Source organism: Marmota marmota, unplaced genomic scaffold, assembly GCF_001458135.2.
Source record: "Marmota marmota marmota unplaced genomic scaffold, marMar, whole genome shotgun sequence".
NCBI classification, from domain to species: Eukaryota; Metazoa; Chordata; class Mammalia; order Rodentia; family Sciuridae; genus Marmota; species Marmota marmota.
In genome coordinates, this window is record NW_026000037.1 from 60,760,720 (window position 1) to 60,779,380 (window position 18,661).

General features: G+C 41.6%; 1 protein-coding gene across 1 annotated transcript; it reads right to left on the minus strand.

Annotated features, from left to right (window-relative positions):
* Positions 1-698: 698 nt before the first annotated feature.
* Chrna1 (cholinergic receptor nicotinic alpha 1 subunit) lies at positions 699-18,395 on the minus strand. Its single transcript, XM_015479340.2, has 9 exons — positions 18,278-18,395; positions 12,919-13,064; positions 12,764-12,808; positions 11,354-11,463; positions 8,510-8,705; positions 7,780-8,017; positions 3,438-3,661; positions 1,634-1,873; positions 699-1,309 (listed from the first exon to the last, which is right to left on the minus strand). The coding sequence occupies exons 1-9, from the start codon at positions 18,318-18,320 to the stop codon at positions 1,178-1,180; spliced, it is 1,374 nt and encodes a 457-aa protein (XP_015334826.1). The 5' UTR covers positions 18,321-18,395; the 3' UTR covers positions 699-1,177.
* Between the last annotated feature and the right edge of the window lie 266 nt (positions 18,396-18,661).

Here is an 18,661-nt window from a genome sequence, read left to right on the forward strand (position 1 = left end):
GTGCACACATTTCTGGTTTCATTTGTAGGAATTGAACCCCAATGATTGATGTAAAGACTGAGAAAAAAATGCAGGCAATGTAATTGGGAAGGTGGAAAGATAGTTGACACTAAGGCCCAAGTGCTCAAGAACACTGAACAGAGTCACAGAATGGTCTTGATCAAGGCAAGGGTGACAGGAGAGCAAGCGAGCAGATGCCTGAACCAGCTGAGAGTTGCTTTGGAATCTCAAGGTCTGGGTTCAAATCTCAGTTCTTCTACTAACAGTCAAACTTAACCTTCTTGAAATCAGTTTTCTCCTTTGTAAATAAGGCCATTACAGGGATGGTATGAAAATTGTTAGGATGAAATAAAACCACATAGGTGAGATGATTCCCATAGTACCTGCAACTCGTGCTCAATAATGTTGCCACCTGTTTTCCTTCAAACTTGAGAATCAAAACCAGGTTCCCTGTTAAATTGGGACACCTAGGGCTCAGGTGTAGCTCAGTGGTAGAAGGTATGTATAGCATGCACAGGCCTCAGATTCAATCCCTAGCACCCCCCCCACACACACACACACAAATAAAAAAACACCAGGGGAAAACCCCCCACACCCCAGTTCTTAGAAATCTATTTTAAAACATAGATTTTTGAGGCTGTTTGCATTTCCATGGTCATTCTAGAAATTACTTTATTTCCTTTCTATTGTTTCCTCTCTGCAAATCAAATGGTTAATCTTTTGGGGGGCGGGTACATGGGGATTTCTTGGTAGATACAAAACTGATTCTTAAGCAAAGGACTCTATTCCAAAAAAAGAAAAGAAAAAGAAGAGGAGGAGGAAAAAAGAAGAGCAACAAAGAAAGCAATTAGCAATAATAACACAACAGAAAATCTTGGCTATCTGGTAAAACCCTTCCAGATGCCATTTGGAAATGAACACTTCTATAAAGGGTCCAGTTTCATTTACTGAGAAGGATTCACTCTCCAGGGAGACACGGCAGAAGTGCAGGGAGAAGAAAAGGGGAATCACCCAGAGGCCATGACCTCATGTAAATGGACATGGTTACTATTAATAATAAGTGCAGAAAACTTCATGTTTGATAAGAGAGAATATATCTAAGTATACAAATCCTACTTTTTCTCATTTTATTCTGCTCTGGCAGGTCCTGGGGCAGAGCTAGGCTCAACGTAACTTCTCATCCTTGCTGGTTTAATTCAATGAGCCGACCTGCAAACACAGCCAGAGTGCCAATGAGACAGACAAGCATGAAGACTCCGAGGAGAATGTGGTCCATCACCATTGCAACATACTTCCACTCTTCAGACGCCTGGGAGAGGGGAGAGTGTTAGAATTCCACTAGGCTGATTATTAGAGACTTACAGAGTTCATGCTACATATCATCGATGGGTCCTTTAATTTGTAGGTCTCAAAGCCCTCCACATCCCTTGGCTGGCATGATCTTTAACTTTTGAATAATAATTCACATCATGATGAGTTACTAAGGTGACCTAGAGGTGGTCCCCTAGGTACACTTTAGGTTGGTGGCTGCATCTTGAATGCCAGCTTAACTGTCAAAACAAACCCATTTGTCTGTACTCATGCATTTGATCATTTAAACCCAGAGGGGAAGATTTCAAACTGCAGAGCTTACGTTATTGGACTCCTGATCTGACTTCATGGTCTCTGCGATGTACTTGACGCCCTCAATGGCACTTTTCACCTCGGGATGTTTGATCAGGGGAGAGTGGAAGCCCATGGGTGGAGGCCCTGGTTTCCCAGAAATGTCAGAAATATCAATATCTTCTGTAAAAATCTTTTTGTCTTGTTTATCTCTGGATGGTCTTTTCATTGTGGAGAAAAACATAATATTTGGGATAGTGTCGATAAAAACCTAATAAAAAAGCAATCCATGTATGAGAATTATTGTCAACACAGGCAAACATCAAACTCTGAATTACCAACATGATCTTGGGCAAGCCATTCAACGTATCTCAGCCTCAACCTTGACAGGCTCCTTGTCTTTAAAACAAAAAGAACCACATTAGATGTTCCCAAAGACTCCTTCATATCCACTCCTGACGTGTCAAATTACAGTGGTCCTGATGATTCTGTAATATGAACAGTTTGCCACCAGAGGGAGCCTGTGAGCAGCCGGCAACCTTTCGGACACCAGACACCAGCGAGCCTTTTGCTTCAGATCCCCCTGTAGGCAACAGAAAGGTCCTAGCAATGTGTTTCCAGGATCATTTAGTTAAAGAAAGGGCTCTTTGCCTCCTGTATAAATTTCTGTCCCCCAAAATAGGTAGACTTTTTTCTTCCCTTTCTTTATAAAGAAACTGCAATATGGGTATTGCCAGGAGTCAAGGAGGACTGGTAATTGCCTCCAAAGAGTACATGGTAACCATTAGTTTCTCTGGCAATTCATGACATAAAGATCCTGGGCTTTAGTGTCTCTGAAGTTTTATCCAAAAGAGCACATATTTGGGCTGTGGGTGTAGATCAGTGGTGGAGTGCTTTCCTTGCATGTGTGAGGCTCTGGGCTTAATCCCAGCACCAAAGGGGATGGGATTTGAAATGTCAGCGCATTTTTAAATCCAGCAATGTAAACATTTGAGACAAAATTCCTCACTTTTGTGTTATTTCCTCAAGCCCTCTGTTTTAGTCGGCAGTTTTTGCCACTGTGACCACAAACCTGACAAGAACAATTTGAGAAAGTTTATCTGACACTCGAGGTTTCGGAGGCCTCAGTCCACAGATGGCCTACTCCATTGCTCTGGGCCCAAAGGGAGGCAGAGCATCATAGGGGTAGGAAAGCAGCTCAGGACATGGCAACAAGGAAGCAGAGAGAGAAAGAGAGAGAGAGCTCTGCTCAGCAGGGACAAAATATAGAACCCAAAGGCACGACCTCAGTGACCTACCTCCTCCAGCTACACCTGACCTGCCTATAGTCACTACCCATTTAATCCCTGTGAGTGGATTCATCCACGGGTTAGGTTAAAGCTCTCATAACCCAATCACTTAACCTCTAAAAATTCTTGCATCGTCTAACACATAAACTTTTGGGGGACACATCATATCTAAACCCTAACACCCCTCTTCCATCTCTAAATCTCATTCTATTCTCAGCTGATGATTTTACTAGCAAAAATAAGTAAGTCTGTCCCAAATTGAAAGACACACAAATGGAAATCTTAAGAATGTCACAGCATAAAAAAGATGGAGATTTATTCATCTCTATTCAAAGAGATCCTTTAAACTTGAATTTAGAATGTGGTTTATAAATTCTGGTATTTTTTTTTCCTTTCTCTCTCATGAGTTGTCCCTAGAAAGAAGACAAGGAAAGTTCTTCACCCAAGTCCCCTGAAGTCCAGAAAGGACATAGGTTTCTAAATGTACGCAAGTATTGGCTAGGGGGGGACCTGGAAGTGTCCTCCCTATGTGCCGCCTGCACTCACCTTCCGCACCCACTCGGGCATCACGTGGGTGCTGGGAGAGCGGTGGTGTGTGTTGATGACAATGACGGTGATAATGATGGATGCGATGACGAACACCATGGTGAACAACATGTATTTTCCAATCAAGGGCACGGCACTGGAGGTGGAAGGGATCAGCTCCACAATGACCAGAAGGAACACAGTCAAGGACAGTAAGACAGAGATGCTCAGCGTCATTTTCTCTCCTAGGAAGACAAAAAGAAGAAACCCAACAACCCACCATGATGGACAGAATTGGCGCCTCCCATGTATATATTGAAATTCTAAACCTCAGGACCTCAAAATCTGTATTTGAAAGATAAGACCTTTAAAGGTAATTAAGTTTAAATGAAGTTATATGGGGTCCCTAATCCAATATAACTGGTGTCCTTCCAAGAGAGAATGTGGACACAAACCATGTGAGGGCATGGGAGAAGGCGGTCACCTGCAGAGCAGGGAGAGAGGCCTCAGAAGAAACCAATCCTACTAACACCTTGATCTCAACTTTTAGCTTCCAGAATGGTGACAAATGAATGTCTGTTGTTTGAATCACCCAATCTGGTACTCTGTCACGGCAGCCCTTGCAAACGTATTTACCACTGAAATCCAAAGGTGAAGGAATGTGACCCATGTTCATGAAACATCATTGTAGAAAATTTTTTTCCTGCATAATTTCCTGTGTGACCTTAACTGTACCCATGATGACAAGTGGCAAGATGTTCCATGAGAGGGTGCCAAGAAGTAAATGTCTACTTCATCTCATGCCCCAGGATTTTGTTTCTTGGTGGAACCTAGGGAGCTGAGAGGGATTATGGGTTGGCAAGCAGACTCAGGGTGGCAGGCTTTCCTTCTGCAGCAGAATGTGTTAAACTGCATAAAATGCAACCACATGAATAGCCACTGCAATCCCGAGCAAAAAGACCAATATCTGATTTCAAAATATACTACCGAGCCATAGTAGCAAAAAAAGCATGGCACTGGCAAAAAAAAAAAAAAAAAGGCATGTAAACCTACAGAAGAGAATAGAGAACCCAGAGACAAACCCAGCTATGGCCATGTGATCCATGACAAAGGTGCCAAAACCATACATAAGAGAACCTTCAATAAATGTTGCTAGGAAAACTGGATAGCCATCTGTAGAAGATTGGAACTAGATCCTGTTCTCTTACCCTGTACAAAAATCAATTAAAAGTGGGGCTGGTGTTGTAGCTCCGTGGTACAGCACTTGTCTAGTATGTGTGAGGCATTGGATTAGATTCTCAGCATCACATATAATTAAATAGAGGTCCATCAACAACTAAAAAAATTTTTTAAAAAATCAATTGTAACTCTATTAGACTTCAGTATAAGACCTGAAACTGCTAGAAGAAAACACTTCAGATAAGAGGCACAGGCAATGACTTCCTGATTAGGTCCTATTGCTCAGAAAATAATACATTTGACAAATGAGATGACATCAAATTTTAGAAGCTTCTGCACAGCAAAGAAAACAGTAAAGAGAGTGAAGGGGCAGCTTACAGAATAGGAGAAAAATCTTTGCCAATTACTCTTCTGACAGGGAATTAATACACAAAATAAAAACCAAAATAATAATAATGACAAAAAAACCCACCAAATAACCCTATCAATAAATGGGTAAATAAACTGAATAGACATTTCTCAAAAGAAGTACAAATGGCCAATAATTATATGAAAAAGTGTTCAGAATCTTTAGCTGTGAAGGAAATAAATGGAAATCAAAACTATACTGAGATTCAGTCTCACCCCTGTCAGAATAGCAATCATCAAAAATGTAAGTAAGAATAAATGCTGGTGAGGATTTAGGGAAAAAGAAACTCTTGCACACTGTTGGTGGGGATGTAAATTGGGACAGCCACTATGGAAATCAATATGGAGGTCCTTCCAAAAATAAAAAGTGAAAATAGAACCACCATATGAGCCAGCTAAAGCTCTTCTTGGTATATAACCAAAGAAATTAATATCAGCATACTATAGAGATACCTGCATACTCATGTTTCTTGCTGCACAATTCACAATAGCCAAGTTATACTGTCAGTCAAGAGATGAGTGGATAAAGAAAATGTGGTAATAGATATACAATGGAGTTTTATTCAGCCACAAAGAATGAAATTATGTCATTTGCAGGAAAATGGATGGAAGTGGAGAGCAATATGTTAAGTGAAACAAACCAGGTTCCAAGTACTGTATGTTTTCTCTCATATGTGGAGGATAGAGAGAAAAAAGAAAGGAAAAAAAAAAGCATGATGATGGGGGGAATCTCATGAAAACAGAAGGGAGACCACTAGGGTAGAGAGAAAGGAACAGGGGAAGGAGGAGAGGTGGGCAGGGGGAGGCACGGGGGAATGAAATAGATCAATTTTGTTATATGCACATATGATGATGCCACAATGAAACCCGCTATCTGTATAATTGATATGCACCAATAAAAACTATTTAAAAAGTAAAGCATATGGGAGGATCATATAAGTTAAATGCAAATACTGCACCATTTTATATAAAGGAATTGGGCATTCACAGATTTTTGTATCCTGGGGTCCTGGAACCAATCCTCTGTAGATACTAAGGGACAACCATAAACACTGGGTGCAAAGTGGAGGCAACATGAGATTGTCCACTCTACCTGCTGGGTAGGAAGGCCTTTGAAAGTGAAGAAGTCACAATTGTAAATATATTTATCAAGCTACAATTTCTTGACTAATAATAAATAATGGCTAACGTTTACCAAGCATAATATAGTCATTGTCCTAAAGGCTTTTCAAGCATAAATAATTGAATATTTATAGACACTAATTATTTCCATATTTCCCTGACAGTGTTTTCTTTATTTACTTTAAGAAGCTTTATTTGGGGCTGGGGTTATAGCTCAGTGGTAGAACGCTTGTCTCACACATGTGAAACACTGGGTTAAATCCTCAGCACCACATAAAATAAATAAATAAATAAATAAAATAAAAGTATTGTGTGTCCATCTACAACTTTAAAACTATTTTAAAAAAACAAGAAGAAGAAGAGGAAGCTTCCAGCAACTTAGAAGCTGAGGCAGGAGGATTATGAGTTCAAAGCCAGCCTCAGCAACTTAGCAAGGCCCTAAGCAACTCATTGAGACTTAAATAAAATATTTTTTTTTTAAATTTTTTATTGTGGGTTGTTCAAAACGTTACAAATTTCTTGGCATATCATATAAAATATTTTTTAAAAAAAGAGGCGGGGAGGGGCTGGGTTGTGGCTCAGTGGTAGAGCGTTCGCCTAGCACGTGCGAGGCCCTGAGTTCGATCTTCAGCACCACATAAAATAAATAAATAAATAAATAAAGGTATTATGTCCAACTATAACTAAAAAAAATATTTTAAAAAGAGGGGGGTGAGAAGTGGCACTTGGGATGTGGCTCAGTAGTTAAGTGCCCCTGGGTTCAATCATTTGTTTAAAAACTAGTGCAATCACTGGGCACAGTAGTACATGCCATAATCCCATCTACCAGGGAGGCTGAGGCAGGAGGATTGCAAGTTCAAGGCCGGCCTGTGCAACCTAACATAATCTTGTCTAAAAATCAAAAACAAAAATGGCTGAAATGTAGTTCAAAGGTAGAGTGCTTTCCTAGCATGTTCAAAGCCATGGGTTTAATCTCCAGCATGAAAAAAAAAAATGAGGATCATCATGAGAACATACATATACTCAGCGGGGGGGAGGTCCTTCCTGCCTTATTCTCCACTGTGTCCCTGCTGTGTAGGAGTTGCTCAACAAGTCTTTATTGAATGAGTGAATAATCTTTTCCCCTTTCTGAACAGTTAGATTTAAATTTTTGTGAGTTTAAAAAAATCAGTTGGATAAAATTGCTACCTGTCATAAGTTTGAGGGGCATCTGCACCATCTTTTCCTCCTGCTTGTCTGCCATCGATTGTTTACAAGTAGGGACTTGCTGGCAGACATATGGGTACCCGTCCCCTGTTCAGTAGATTGTTGGTGTTTGATGAAATTATATCACAGATGTGATTACTCAGTAAGAGGTAAGTAAGTTGTCCAGGCTGATATGTGGGAAAGAATTGCCACTTGGGAAGTACGGTCTCATGTGTAAAGGTATTGCCATCTGGAAACAGACATGCAAAAGTGATATTCTAGTGGCAAACTCAGTAAAGGATCAATGCCCAGAAGAGTCCATCTAAGGAAAGCAACTTTGTAGAGGAAGTGACATGAGGAGGTCTGTGAGCACACACCTAACCCCGCATATTTCTGGGCACACAGATGGTATTGGGCAAATAGGTATTGGTGACCAATTCACTTTAACAGTCATGGCAACGGCACCCACCTGAGTCTGTGGGCAGGTAGAACACCAGGCTGGTTAAGAAAGAGAAGAGCAGGCAGGGGATGATGACGTTGACGATGAAGTAAAGAGGCAGGCGCTGCATGACGAAGTGGTAGGTGATGTCCAGGTAGGGGGTGCTGGGGCAGCAGGTATAGAATACCCAGTGCTTCCAGCCCCGGGCCTCCTTGATCACCCATTCCCCGCTCTCCATGAAGTTGCTCAGGTCTGGCTGGTCACTTTCCTGAAAAATGAGATGAGGTTTGGAAACCCTAGCCAAGTTATCTGGGGGGTGGGGGAGGGCAGGGTTTTGTAATCAGCCCGTGATAAGGCAATAATCTCCAGTTCTGTGGGCCACATATCCAGGAGGGACTTGGGGCCATCTCCACTTTGGGGTCTTGGATTTCTTTCCCATAACATAAGGAGTTTAGATTACTGGGATTCTTCATTTGGGTTCCATATTCAAGTATCTGGGAGATTCATAACATTGGCTACTTAGCCCCATTCCAGACGGATTGAATCAAAATTCTTGAGACTGTTCTGGGCATAAGGAGTTTCTTTCAGTTCCAAGATAGTTCTTATGAGCAGCACATCAAGAACCATCCTGAGAACCATCAGACTAGAGCCTCCCAAGTTTTAACTGGTTCTGAGAGCCTGTGATTATCTAGGGGCAGAGTCAGAGACCTGAATCACACTTCTCCTGAAACCAGCATCATCACACGGAGTCCCTACCTACCGGGTTGATTGCCACCACAGAGCCATCATAGGTCCAGGTACCCAGCTTCATGCTGCAGTTCTGCTCATCAAAGGGAAAGTGAGTGACAATGATCTCACAGTAGCTTTTGAAGATGGCTGGAGGTGTCCATGTGATGTGGCCCGTGTAGTCCAGGAGCACTTTTGTGAACTTGACAATAGCAAAGTCGCCATCTGCACTGCAATTGGGATAAGGGAAGAAAAGGGTTCCAAGTGACAGATGAGCCTTCCATTCTGCCTGCAGATATTAACAGGAGACAGCTGCTAATTATTCTAGTACTAATTATAGAAGCTTGCTTTCTGGTTGTGTTGCTTTTTAAATCTATGGCAGTGTTTCCCAAATTTGTCTGATAATAAGAGTCACTGGGGTGCTTATTACAGATGCAGATTCCCAAGCACCATTTAAGTCAGCTCTGAGTTAGACTATCTGGGAAGGAAGTAGGAATCTATGGGTTTAAAGAAATAGCAGATAACATGGGTACACTGCATCTCAGATGTTCTTTCTCTGTCCTCAGTGATATTTGTAATGTTCATATCCACCTATATACTCAGGATATACTTTGAGAGTTAGTTGGGAAAGCAAAGGAATTTAAAATAAAATGTTCCTCCAGTAGCTCCTTACTGTTACATTAAGAACCATTTAGGATGGGGAGTGTGTCTCAGTGGCGGAGTCTTGCTTGCATGCAGGAGGCCCCAGGTTCAATCCCCAGTGTGGAGGGCAAGGTGATCTATCCAGTGGGGTGGGATCATGAACTCAGATTAAGGACCAGACAGGTAAGAAATGAAGAAGGAACCCCCACACAGTGCTGCGTATGGCCACGTGGGAGTAGATGCCCATTGTTGCCAGATATTTGGCTTTTTTCTTGGTCAGAAGGTGAAAACATACATTTTTTGAGTCAAATATTTCCTTTTTTTTTTTTCCTTCCCCAGCCCCAGGGCTGGAGATGGAACACAGGGGTCTCATGCGTGTTAGGCAAGTGCTGTCATTGAACCATTGTCCTGCCCCAAATTTTTCACATTTTTTATTGTAGAATTTTTCTAGACAGGCTAAAAATCAAAATTTTAATATGATATTTCTTGATTTTCCAATTTTTTAATTTAATTTAATTTTTTTAGAGAGAGAGAGAATTTTTTAATATTTATTTTTCAATGGACACAACATCTTTATTTTATTTTTATGTGGTGCCGAGGATCGAACCCAGTGCCCTGCACATGCCAGGCGAGTGCATTACCGCTTGAGCCACATCCCCAGCCCTATATATATTTTTAAATCAGGGAGCTGGGCACAGTAGCACATACCTTTAATTTCAGCTATTTGAGAGGCTGAGGCAGGAGGATCAGAAGTTCAAGCCTAGCCAAGATGATATAGCAAGACCCTGTCTCAAAATAAAAGAGCTGGGGATGTAGTTCAGTAGTAGAGCACTTGCTTAGCATGCTTGAAGCCCTGGGTTCAATTTCAAGTACTGCAAAAAAATAAAATTTAAAAAAAAAACATGGTATGTACTAAAAAGTAGCAATAAGCCACTTCTATAGGCCTTATTCAGTGGACATTCTTCCATAAACAGCCTGTGTCCAAGGGACTTTGCAAAAAAGTGAGGCAATTAGAATAGGTATTGAGGGCTGGAGGTGTAGCTCAGTGGTCAAGCCTTGCATGATTAGGACACTTGGTACCAGGAAGTAAGTATTAGAATAGGAGTTAAATCAGTAGGGTAGGGTTTGCCCCATGGGATTTTAGGGACTTAATGGCATGTATTGATCCCTCCTGTTGTAAAACAAGAGATTTTTCTTTCCCCGACTTTTCCTTAATCCAGTTCTCTGGATTAAGTAGGATTCTTAATCCAGAGAACTGTGTGGCATTAGACCCTCCTGAAAGGGCAGAGGGTCAAAAGATTGTCTTAGTCTCTCCCAATAAGCAGGTAAACTGAGGTTCTCTCTCCACCAGGGTGTTCCTACGTAAGCATGTCAGAAAGCCCAGTGAACTTTAACTGCTTCCCCCAGGTTCTGCCTGAAAGAAACTGAACATGGATATTCTGCTATGTCAGCATATTTGTCCAAAAAGTTTATATCGCTGATTGGGTAATTTGGTTCATACTTGAACCTAAGTGTAACTGGACAACATGTAGTAGAAAATCAAAGCTGGGTAGGCTGCCGTAAAGTGCATCATTTTTATCCACTGGCCCTTGCCCCACACACCCCATACATCTGCTGGAACGCACAGCTTGCTCCCCAGACCCACATGGAGTGATGTCAGACTGTAAATCCTCTAGGCCAACGACAAATGCTCCTGTCTGGGGAGGATGCTCTTTGAAATGAACATTCCCTGACAAATGAAGGGCATATGATAATGAACGTGTCATTAAACCGGAGCGTCTTGAATCACATTATAATTTCACAACAGGCAGTCTGTCATGGGACCTGGTGGATGGGAATGCAGGCATTCTGGACCATCAGTGTCAGGATGACGTTCAGGACGTGATGAGTATCAACCTCGGGAGCACAGACCGATTAGGTAGGAAGGACATTTGATTCCAAGGAACTTGGGGATAAGAAGTTTGGGTGCTTTGGATGGTTGCCACACACTCCTCAGGAGCTCTCAGGGATTAAATGCTCCCCACCCACAGTCTTGATCCAATTTGGCTCTGATCATTGTTTCTATTCGTAACATGAGACACCATATGGCACTGCCTGGCCTGTCAACGTGGCTCTGGTTTTTAAGGGTAATTTAATGTTAACGTGGTGAGAAGCAGGCTGCAGTCAGCCCTTCCGTGCGGACACGGGGCTCCGCCTGCCCCAGGAATCCCCCTCCCCGCCTGTCTGCTTTGCTTACTTGTTATAGAGAACAAAGTCCGGCCGCCAGATCTTTTCAGAGGGAATGTGAATTTTTTTCACACCACCATAGTCATCTGGATTCCATTTTAGGTTGTAATCCACCCATTGCTGGAAATGAAGACATTGAAGCAATTAAAAAGTCAAAAACATTTTATAAAATGTTTGGGGGGTGAAGAGCCTTCATGGCCTCAGTAATTCAGAAATGGACAGAAATTATGTTTGGATAAGGAAAGTCTGATTCAGAATTCACCTTTTACTTTAGCCAACAGTAACAGCAAAGTGTGCGCATGGGTACTAAGTACTGGACCCAGTCCTCACAACAGTCCTATAGAACGATTAGTGACCTTAGTTTACAGAAAAGGAAGCAAAGAGACCCCAGGTCACACAGCTGAGGGTGGCAGATCCACCAGGCCATACTGTCCACCCTCAGGACTTAAGGAGATTGGTCCTAATGCAAACATTTATGGCAAGCAGGCAAAGTCATTTCTAAAAAGCATTATATATTTTCCTGCACTAAAAAAAATATATGCCCAATGTAGCGAATTTGTTTTTTTGTTTGTTTATTTGTTTGTTTTTTACTGTGGTTGTTGTTTTGGTACTGGTAATTGAACCCAGGGGCACTACTCTACTACTGAGCTACATCTTTGTCCTTTTTATTTTTTTATTTTGAGACAGTGTCTTTACTCAGTTGCTGGCCTTGAGCTTGGAATCCTCCTGTCTCAACCTCCTGAGTCACTGGGATTATCTGGCTCAGTGTGGCAAAATGGGATAACACAAAGGTATGGGCTGAATTGTGTCCCTTTAGAATTCATATGTTGAAGTCCTAACTCCCAGTGTTTCAGAATGTGACTTTATTTGGAAATAGGGTCTTCACTGAGATAACTAAGTGAAAATGAGGCTGTTAAGGTAAGCATTACTTCAATATAACTGGTGCCCTTATAAAAAGGGGAAATTTAAAAACATCTATGTCTCTCAGATGTATACCCAGGGAGAAAGCCATGTGAACATGATCTCATCTACAAGCCAAGGAGAAAGTTCTGGAACAGACATTCTCTCATAGCCCTCAGAAGGAACCAACTCTGCTGGCATCTTGACCTTGAACTCCAAAATGTTGAGATGATAAATTTCTGTTGTTTAAGCCACCTAGAGTGTGGTACTTCGTTATGGTAGCCCTAGCAAATTCAGAACATAGAAAAAGCCCTGGGTTTAAAAAACAAAATAAAACAAACAAACAAAAAAAACCCAAAACAACAACAACAACAAAACACAACAGGGTCTATATTCCCATCATTCTAAAATCCTTACTTTTAACATTTTAGTGTATGTACCTAAATTGATTTCCTCTGGGCCCAGGTTTAGTTTCAAGGTGAATAAAAATAACATAAATGCAATTATCGTGCTGGATTACCTGCTTCAGACGAACGTTGGTTGTCACAATCTGATTTACTTCATCCTGAAAAAAGAAAATGTCTCCTCTTTAGGGAATGGAGAGGCAACCAGAGGGCAGAGTGCCCCCAGGTGTGAGGGGTGGGTGCCACCCCCGCCCCCAGGCCCCTGTCTCACCACATTGATGAGCTGTATCAGCTGCAGGCCCACGGTGACCTCCACAGCCTGGTGGTGGTCCTCCACTGGCCGGACCACGCTGCTATAGTTTTTAAATAGCATTGCCAACAGACGGGTCTCATGTTCGGAGCCCAGGACAAGACCAGCTGAGAAGCAAATGACACAAACCCGGTCAGACACCACCCCCACCCTTCATTCACTAACACAAGGAAATCAAGGCAAACCCAGAGCTCAGAAGGCAGGCGGGGCCTCTGTCAAAGGGCTCCTGGGTGCAGGTTTTGTTGCCTTAAGCTCCTTTCCAAGGGCAGTTGTTGGCATGGCGGATTATCACAACACTTGTACTTTGGACAGGTGACATTCCTTAACATAGTCCCTGGCTGAATCAAATTTGCCAGGAACATGCACACAGAAAAGCCAATGTCAGTGTTTCAGAGTGGTCATGGGATAGTGAAATGTTGGACAAGGTGGCCTCAGATCGGATGATGCCAGGAACAGTCAAAGATAGGTGCTCAATCGCACTCCTCAGGAGGGACATGGTTAACAAAACAGAAAGTAATGGGTGCTGGTGAGGCTGTGGAGACGCTGGAACCTCCCATGTTGCTGTGGGAATGTAAAGTGACAGGTTCTCAGCAAATCGGAGTTATCATATGATCCTGCAGTTCTACCCCTAAGACCATACCCAAAAGAATAACAGCAACATCCAAAAGGTGGAAACAGCCAAGGGTCTTGTCTATCCATAGATAAATGGATGATCTAGGTGAGGTGGCACACACCTGTAATATCAGCTACTCAGGAGGCTGACACAAAAGGATCACAAGTTTAAGGCCACCTGGGCAATTTAGTAGACCCTGTTTCAAAAAAAAAAAAAAAAAAAAGGACTGGGGGATAGCTCAGAGCTATAGCACCCCTGAGTACTGGAGTCAGGGTGTGTACATAAATGGATAAACAAATTGAAGTAGATCTGAACAATGGAACATTATTCAGCCACAAAAAGGAATGAAGTACTGATCCATGCTACAGCACAGGTGGACTTTGACAACATCATGCTGAGTGAAAGATGCCAAATGTAAAGGGACACATGTTGTATGTTTCCTTTTGTAGAAATGTCCAGAATAGGTAAAGCCACAGAAATGGAGAGATCAGAGGTTTGTGGGCATTGAGGTGTGAGGAGCGACTGTTATTGGGTTTAGATTTTCCTTTTGGGATGATGAAAATGTTCTGGAAATAGTTAATAGTAATATCATTTAACAATGTAAATGCACTGAATACTGCTGACTTGTACACCTTAAAATGTTCAAATGATAAATTCATACAATGTGTGTTTTACTATACTTTTAAGCAATCACTGCTGGCTGATACACATCTCAGTTGTTAAAAAAGTGAAAACCCTGTGCTTTGTTGACTGGGGTTGAGGGCTCCTGTTGGGAACATGAGTGACCCCATCTTTTCTACATTTCCTTCAGGATAGAGAGTGGCATCACCAAAGACAGCCCTTCTCTGCCCAGCAAGTTCTGTGGTCCTTAGCAGCCTCAGATGAGGCAGGCAGACATCTCACCAGAGAAGGTGGCCACTTGCCCAAGGTTGAGCAGCCAGAGGGCAGAACTCTGAGCAGAACCCTGTGCGTGCTCCTGTACCAAGTCTTAATCTCGGAGTGTGGTGTGGCTATGCTGGAACCTCACAACCACATGCATCTTTATTCCTGGGAGAAAATGTGTTCCAAATTCCAGCAAGTGTCTTGTGAAAGAGCTTTGTAACTCAAGCCACACAGGGACAGAGGACTGTCTGCTCAGGGTAGTAGACACACGATTAGAGGAAGGAGACACACGATGCTTTTACCCTGGTTCGTGTAACCAGATCTCCCCTTTCCGCAGGTTATTGCTGAGGCCACCAGAACTTCTCCGTAGGCCAAGAAAATTTTAAATGTTGAATGAGTAAGATGCTTTCCCTTTTTGCCCAGTAGTATTAATTTTTAGCCTCTAAGATAGGTTATTTTTTATTTTTATTTTTGGGTACCAGGGATGAAACCTAGGGGTGCTTAACCACTAAGCCACATCTCCAGCCCTTTTTTTATATTTTATTTTGAGATAGTGTGTCTCTGAGTTACTTAGGGCCTTGCTAAGTGGCTGAGGCTGGCTTTGAACTTATGATCCTTTTGCCTCAGTCTCCAGAGCCTCTGGGATTACAGGTGTGCACCACTGTGCCCGTCAGGTTATTATTTTTCTTTACTATTTTTCTACTTTGATTCTACATTTGGAAGAGTTTGTAAAAAATAATTATTAAATAAAAATTAATTATATATTTTCTCTTTTTATTAGTCAATGAAAATAATAACCAACACAACAATTTGTTATATGCAGATATTTATATACATATATTTACTTAATACATTCTAACTCAATTCTCACAACTAGATGCTACTCTTATCTCTACAGATGAAGAAATTGAGGCACAGGGAGGTTAAGTGACTTGCCCATATTTCATAAGAGGTAGATTCAAGAACACAAACCCAAAGCCCGGCTCTCAACCATGATTTCTCACCTAGGGCTTTGGATTTGCTTGAAATCATCATTGTAATGCAACAAATTGATACATTTTCACCCCTTTGTAAAATGTGTATTTTAATGATCCCAGAGAGCCTTCTTCAAGCCCCTGTCTTTGTATTATCATCTTGAATCCTTATAATGATCCTTTCAGGTTACTTTTTACCCCCACTTTACAGATTAAAAAAAACTGAGGTTCCGAGCTGAGCAATCCATCCCTGGTTCCCCTGCCAGTTAGAGGTGGGATTATAGCAGAGGCAGTTTACCTCCTCCCTACAGATAAATGTATCATTTCCATACAGATTATTAAAGCTTTCAGTGTAGCTTAAATACCTTTATTGTTATCTTCATAGACTCCAGGTAGAGAACTCTTGTTGACATAGCCTACCTCTTCATTTCTAGTATCCCCAATTTTCTGAACCTCAAAATTCCCAGGCTACCAAACCAAAGCTTCCAAGGATACCAAGGTACATAACTCCACAGAGCTTCCACATGGCACCCCCCAAATGCCACCTGCATTTGGCAACTCTCCAAGGGAGTGTGTAGTTCAAAGATGCAGATTTTGTAATTGCTCCACTGAGCCCTTGGGACATGGCAGTGCTCCTGTCTGCCATGCCTTGTCCATCCCAGGCCCCACCCACCACAGGGACTGGGCCCAGGAGTGGATCGCTGAGCCTCTTGGCTGTCGTTTTGGCATTGTCCTGGGCTACTTATTCTTAAATGATTGTTTATTCCAGTTTGACAGCAATAATACACCATTTCATAGATTGGTTTCATTGGCACAGGTTAAAGGGATGAATATTTATAATATTCAAAGGAAGAATTCTATGAATCCCTTCCCAACTCCAATATGGTTTGAAGAGTTGGGTCAGTTCTTCATGGATTTAGTGAATCACAGTAAATAACTTTTATGAAAAGTCAGTGTATAAATAAACAGATCATGTCAGAATCTCCCTTTTTGGCAAGATTTTCTTGGTAATTTTTAGTCAGATGGTGTAACATTATTCATTCATCAAAGATTTGTTGAGTATTGCTGTATTGCTATAGGAGTTTGGAGATATACGAGCATTGCTATAGAAGTTTGGAGATATTCAAAGGTGAATCTGGCACAAATCCTGTCTTTCTGTCTTCATAGAGATTGACATGTGTCATTAACATAAATAACCGTGAATGAGTTGGAAAATTAGATGCCATGAGAAAGATGACAATGAATTACTTGGGATTACAAAGGTGGAAGAGGTTGAAATGAAAGGTGCTGTGTAAATAGAACAGCAATAATTATATGTTCAGATATCATAAGAAAAAGTGTTCTGATATGCATGAGCATTTTACCCAGAGAGGACTGATTGAGCCATAATTCCAAGTGTGCTTTTTGTATCATACTGGTCCAGCTTGTGTTTCTATGTAGGAAAGAGCCTCTGGGTTGGGCAAAATGACTTTTGGACTCTTACTAGTCACCGTGGGTAATTCTAATCTCTGATGCTGTGTCTCTTGCTACCTTGGTAATTTCAGGCTACTTTCTGACTATGCATCTAACAAAGTCTCCAACTGATCACATTCCAAAATTTATAAATTAAGTGACCTTGGGCAGGTCAGTTCTATCTTTCAGCCTGTTTCCTTACAATAAAAATTGAGGTGTAGGAATGCCTGATCTAGCTCTAAATTTCTATGAACCACCCCTGAGAATCAATACTAGCAAACTTTAGGTTTGATCAAAATACATATTGTAAACTTCTTTTCATAGCTAAACACACATTTTTAGAGGTCTTTGGTATCCTAAGAGATCTCTTAAGTATTTTTATAGAAGCATATCGCTTAGGAATTTTCATTGAGTGTGTTATTTGAGCATGCACACACACATGCACTCATACACACGAGGCCAGCTTAGGTTGGATCGAGTCCAAATCCCACAGGATATAATTTAGCTGAGTTTAAACTATTTCCCTCAACCCTGCTATTGAAAAAATTAATAATATAGCTTTTTACCTCTTGTCCAGAGTCCTGTGCTTATCAGAGCAATATTAAAAAAATCACAGAATGTAAGTTACCTTATTTCTCAGTTGGGATGATATCACCAGTAAACTTTTACATGGAGCAATCAGCAAACATCTCCTATTTCCCTGTATCGGAAGTTTGGGATTCAGGATAGTGTTTCAGCTGCTGTGTTGTGACACATTCCAGAGCACAGTCAGGTCAAGGGCTGTATAAGTTTTTATAGCTTCAATTCAAATCCACACCTACATTTGGTAACATCCTTTTTTTTTTTTTCCCCCAAGAATAGCAGGAATGCCTTCATATGGACATTTTTCACTTCAGAAGTTAAAAAAATTACAAAACAGTTCATCTCTATGAAGAGATTATTAACAGGCTTCTCTTTATAGCACATGTATCTGTCAATCAATTCTCTTCATTGTCAGAATTCTCTTAGAGCCACTAACGGCTTTGTTAACTCTATTACTTGTGATTAGAAGTTGCTGCGCTAGGTCCCCATTGTTCGAATTTGTTCAAATTTGAAGGTATCCCCAGGTTGTGACAGTGGTCTACCATGTTCCAAGTTCTATAAGGCAGGCCCTGTGGCTGAGCAGGACACCAGGCACTGATAGAGACCTGGATGTCTCTGACAGGGCAGTTCCTATTTGATCTGGATAACATGAACTGAAAATTTTTATTCAAAAACCCAATCAAACAACATGAGGAAGAAACTGAAAAGAGTAACCTCTGACTGGTGAGGCCCTGTGGTTCTGCGTTCCTTTTGAAGAAGCAGGGGAGGGCCTCTAGTTCTTCAACCTTAGAGAAACTCCCCCACCTTCGGTGCTTACCTGAGCAGAGGCCAAGGAACAGGAGGAGAGGCCGAGGCTCCATGGGCTGTCGGTTCTGCTGTGGACTGGGAGCAGCGTGGTGGTCTGTGCTCCTCCCTGGCACACTCTGGCTGGACACTTGGCTGCTGGAGGGCTTGGAAAGCCGGTCAGCTCAGTGGAGCTATTGTCTTACACCACCTGTTTATGGCTGCGACAGCTGGTCTGTCCTCGGCCCTAGAGCCTAAAGCTGCAAAGGGCCTTATGCAGTTACAGGTGTGACTCTCTTTACACGATTGCTATATTTTTAACAAGCTGAGTATGAGCTATATTTTATGTATACCTATTTATATTTCACATATATATATATATATATATATATATATTTTTTTTTTTTTTTTTTTTTTT

Coding starts and splice junctions, on each gene's coding strand:
- Chrna1 (XM_015479340.2), bottom strand. CDS start 18,320: ATGGAGCCTCGGCCTCTCCTCCTGTTCCTTGGCCTCTGCTCAG. Junction 8,018..8,509: donor CTGTGGTGGCAATCAACCCG/GTAGGTAGGGAC, acceptor CTCATTTTTCAG/GAAAGTGACCAGCCAGACCT. Junction 3,662..7,779: donor CTACCTGCCCACAGACTCAG/GTGGGTGCCGTT, acceptor TTGTCTTCCTAG/GAGAGAAAATGACGCTGAGC.